Source organism: Limulus polyphemus, unplaced genomic scaffold, assembly GCF_000517525.1.
Source record: "Limulus polyphemus unplaced genomic scaffold, Limulus_polyphemus-2.1.2 Scaffold1382, whole genome shotgun sequence".
NCBI lineage: Eukaryota > Metazoa > Arthropoda > Merostomata > Xiphosura > Limulidae > Limulus > Limulus polyphemus.
The window spans coordinates 149,955-154,944 of NW_013666992.1; the positions used below are offsets into that span (position 1 = coordinate 149,955).

The 4,990-nt window shown below is 31.1% G+C and overlaps 1 protein-coding gene and 1 long non-coding RNA gene across 3 annotated transcripts in view; one reads left to right on the top strand and one right to left on the bottom strand.

Annotated features, from left to right (window-relative positions):
- The window catches only part of LOC106463345 (cofilin/actin-depolymerizing factor homolog), a 32,044-nt gene that overhangs the window by 3,656 nt on the left and 23,398 nt on the right, over positions 1-4,990 (bottom strand). For both annotated transcript variants that reach the window (XM_013923369.2, XM_022390814.1), the window contains one exon: positions 4,292-4,572. In XM_013923369.2, the coding sequence (XP_013778823.1) occupies positions 4,292-4,572 (281 nt within the window). The remainder of the gene's footprint in view (positions 1-4,291; positions 4,573-4,990) is intronic.
- The window catches only part of LOC111086743, a 22,734-nt gene that overhangs the window by 2,495 nt on the left and 15,249 nt on the right, over positions 1-4,990 (top strand). The window lies entirely within an intron of this gene.

Below are 4,990 nucleotides of genomic sequence, written 5' to 3' on the forward strand. Positions count from 1 at the left end.
TACTTACTTTTACGTTTAGTTAGTACTACTAGTTGTAGTTAGTTAGTAGTAGAACTAGTACGTATACTATATATAGTACGAACCGTACGGTAGAATTAGTTGTGTGTGTGTGTGTGTGTGTGTGTGTGTGTGTGTGTGTGTGTGTGTGTGTGTGTGTGTGTGTGTGTGTGTGTGTGTGTGTGATGTATATGCAAGTGCAAATTTAACATGTTGGTGCCCAACAAAGTACAAGATATTTTTGTGTCAAAAGTTGAGATATTTGGATTTATATAAAAGATTACAGACACTAAAGGCACATTTTAGACTCAATACTGCTATGAAAGGAAGTGTTCACCATACAAATGAACTCTTTGCTACTGGCTCAGCTGAATCAATTGAGTTCAGGACCCCAAATTTACCTTTATAATTTTCATACTATAACTTCTAATATGTTTTGTGTATCTACACAAAATTTTGCAAAATTTCAATAATTAGTAAGAGTTATTTGTAGACAAAATATCAGACTTTTAAACAAAGTATTTTCCCTAAAAATTTCTCCATGAATATATGGAGTCAAAGTGTTGACTCCTCCAAGTGCTAAGTGATTTTCATGTTAAAATTAAAATACTTTTCTTCACTAAAAATTTCTCCATGAATATATGAAGTCAAAGTGTTCACTCCTCCAAGTACTAACTGATTTTCATGTTAAAATTAAAATACTTTTCTTCACTTGAAAAACCTCAAATTTTATTTGAGTTGTCTCTGAAACTTCGTAAATAAATTTCAGAAATTTTTTAAATATAAAACTTTATATTTGATCTGTTATTTTCTCTACCCTAACTATAAATGAGGTTGGTCAATTTCACGGATCTTGTAACCACAGAAAAAAAAATAATTGAAAAACCTAAATTATCCTTTTTTCTTCAAATTGTAACAGAAAACTACATTTGTTTATCGTAAATAGCTTAAAGCTCATAACAGTATACATCTGTTTATATATATAAATTTTATTGTTTTATTCCCCACATCGCTGTGACTCACTAATATTCCTGCCATAAAATTTGTAAGTCACCAGGAAAATGTGCAACTCTGTTACTCTATTGGATTATATGATGCAAAAGCTTACCTCAAGAAACATTTTTATTATTACTATTCTTTATTTTGCCTAATCTAACCTGAAAAGTTTAGTATTACATTTTAGTTACTTTTATAATAATAATAATAATAAACATGAAAACAAGAAATAACGTACCTATCTGGGTCGTCGTTTTTTTTTTTTACTATTAATGGTACTACTGCATTAAGTAATTAATTGATCAAATAGTGCACCAAGAACACAATAATCACATGCAAAGAGAAGACAAGATCCCATAATTATCATAAATGTTCTGGCTTTCTAACTGTGTGACAAGAGCCGTTAAAAATTCAGCTAAGCTCACTTATGTTCCCCATGAGAATAAAGTTTGAATTGGAAGCAAAATGGATAATTCTCCATACAGAAACCAATGTAATTTGATAGATTAAAACCTTGACTTTCTATTGGTTATGAAAACTATAGTATTTACATCAGAAAGAATATGACAGATATTTTAAAGCTCTGTAACTAAACAGGATTGAAAGCTATAAAAATCATGCTTTGTCTGAGCAATAACAACGTTGTAATGAGTAATTATGTTAAATTTTGTACTTCTTGGAGTGGTGGTTAACAAGTTAAAGAAGAGAGGATGCCTTGATAGAAATTGTCACAATTCTCATACTAGAGAAATTCAGGATTTTTTATAATATTGCCATAAAAAATTAAGAACTTAAAACATATACTATTAAATTTGGATTATAAGCTACATTTTTATGCCAAACTTATTTGTATACCATGATAAGAAAGTAGTTTAATTAAATTTTGAATGTAACTCACTAAAACTTCATGACATGCAAAGAAAAGGATGCCTGTAGGGAAAGTGTTAATGGTGTACCATGTGATTCAATGATGCAGAGATTATATTGTTAACATATATATGTTTGATCCAAAGATGGTGGTATGATAGTTTAGCTACTAGGACATGGTAACTGTACTTAGTCTGCATCTGTTTCAACATGTATAATATATGTACTGTAGTGGACAGTACAAATATTAAATCAGGTTTGTTGAATTCTGCCTGCCACATAAGTGGAAGATATGATGTGCCCCCTATTTTGAAAAAGAATATATTAGTTTCCTAAAAACCAACATTTTTTAGCTTACTGATTTCTCACTAGAAAGATGGCAATATGTTAAAGGAAAACATGGTGTGTAACCCAATGTTTTCATTAATACTAGTTAAAAATGTCCTCAGAATGGCAGGAATATTACATATTGAGTGAAATCCAGAAAAGTAAAAATTGATAGTAGCTCAAGGGCCCATAACAGTATGATGTTTCAAATGACTTTTTTGTTAAACAATTGAGTTGTAAAAATTAAAACATTTCATAAGCTTTCAGTATATACACACCAGTGTATGGATCTAATTGTATCGTTTCAGGTCTATCTAACACTAAGTCAAATTGAAGCATAATATTTGTTAATGAATTCTAGTGGTCAGGAGACTTTGCCTACTTGTAAATATGCCAGCCAGATTTTAATTATTTTAGGGACAACATGCTAACAGTTTTTGTCCATTTTCCCACTGGATCCAAGTTGTTTTTCATAACCAGATAATGAAAGATTTCTGTACATGAATAGTAGCCATACTAATTTGAGGTAGCTGTCTTTGCTTGGCAACAATACCACAGGGAGTACAGCAGTATGTTGTTCAAGGTAGGTCTCATAAGAAATCTATTGAATCAGGACATTTACCTGTGCTTGGGGACATTTCTAGGATTATAAACATCTGAAAAGATGGCATTTGAACAATGATATTGTTGTAACACCCAGTACAACTTCAAACTCTACACTACTATTGAACTTCTGAATTATCAGAGTTTCAGTTGACAGAGTTTTCACTCTTGATTTTAGCTAGACAGTGCCAAATTCTTGAACTTCTGACTAACCTTTATTATTATTATCAAACTTGCCAGAAACTTTAGTAAGCATTACAAGTCACATCTTTTTTTTAGCATCATTTTTTTATTAAAGACTTGCCTGTGAACTTCTAAAGCCTTTTAAGGAATCAGTCTCATTTGCATAACCTCTTGAACCTAATACATTTATTTTTTTTTGGTAAATCTTACTAAGCTGAGAAATTCATAATTTTTTACATTTTAGTTACTTTTGTTAAAAAATATACATAAACAAGAATTTGTACTAATCAACTGTGTACTCAATACAGTTTGCACTCAACTACATTCTTTTGTAAGACTTGCACAAAATGAGTTTGTCCAAAAAAATAAAATGCATGGAGCTTTCAAGTATACATTTAGAACAAAAAATATAATGTAATATAATATGTGATTTGATAGATGAAACCTTGACTTTCTATTGGTTATACATAATATAGAATTTAACATAAGAGAGAACTACTAACAAATCCTGAAAGAGAAAATGTGATAGGAGGGGTCTGATTTTCCATTTGATATAGTTTGAGCAATTTACGTTAAATTTCATACTTATTGGAGGGGTGGTGAATGAAATAGAGAAGAGGGGATTCCTAGAGAAAGTATGTCCCATTTCCCACACTAGGAGAAATTAAGAATTTTTTTTAAATATTGCATTATAAAATTAAGAACTTAAAACTTACATGTTATTAAAATATGGATTATTAGCTACAATTTTATGCTATACTAATTGGTATAACAAACAAAAAGTAGTTTAATAAAATGCTGCATGTAAGTCACTAAAATCTCATGACATGTGTAGTAAATGCTGCCCGAGCAGAGATGGTTAAAGAAAAATAAACTTGTTTGTGTTTTCTTAGTTGAATCGGCCAGGTGGTTAGGGTGCTCGACTCGCAATCTGCAGTTCGCAGGTTAGAATCTCCGTCACACCAGACATGCTCGCCCTTTCAGCTGTGGGGGTGTTATAATGTGATGGTCAATCCTACTATTCGTTGATAAAAGAGTAGCCTATGAGTTGGCAGTGGGTGGTGATGACTAGCTGCCTTCCCTCTAGTCTTACACTGAAAAATTATGGGCGGCTAGTGCAGATAGCCCTCGTGTAGCTTTGTGCAAAATTCATAACAAACAAACAAACTTAGTTGAATCATAATGGATTTGAAAGCAGCATCAAATACCATGAATATTCTAATGTCAAGCAAGAATGAAAACTGCAAATTAAGATCCAAGCTTGTTTTATGTACCATTTAGAACCTTTTACAAAACTTCAACAAATAAAACTACTCACCAAGTCAATAATACTAATCTGTCTACTGTCATTGGAGGCTTATCTTCACTTCCTTGAACTTCAACATCAACAGGAAAATCAAACACACAATATCGACATTCTGTCTTGTAATTATCAAGGGTTTTCAGAAAATCATCATAGGTAGCACCTCTGTCACCTTTCATTTCCACATCAATAATTTTTTCATCTTTGATATGGTATATTATGTATCTATAGCTCTTGTCCTTCTTCACTTCATCATAAGCATTCTTGGATTCTGTTGAAACTTTCACACCAGAGGACTATAAAAAAAAAAGATCCTGTACAAGACTACTTGTATAAAACAAATAACATCCTTTAAATATTGCACACAAGGCATTCACCAGTTAAATACAATATTAAATGGAATTTCTTTATAAAGAATATAAAATGAAAACTCTTTAAGGACCAGATTTACATTAGTAGATAACTTGGCATAAACAAGCATTTATTCCATCAGCCACAACAATAATCAAATGCATGCATGATGTTACATATAAATAGAACATTACTGGTTAAGATTGATGTTACACAGAGGTTTCCAATTCATATCACCTGATGCCAAGGACACAACAAGATTCCTGCTTTACTTTGTCCATTGGACAAGTAGATTTTTTTAATTTGAATTTTTTTTTATCTCTTTTTTTTTTCTATAAAACTTTGATATTACTGTGTTATCCT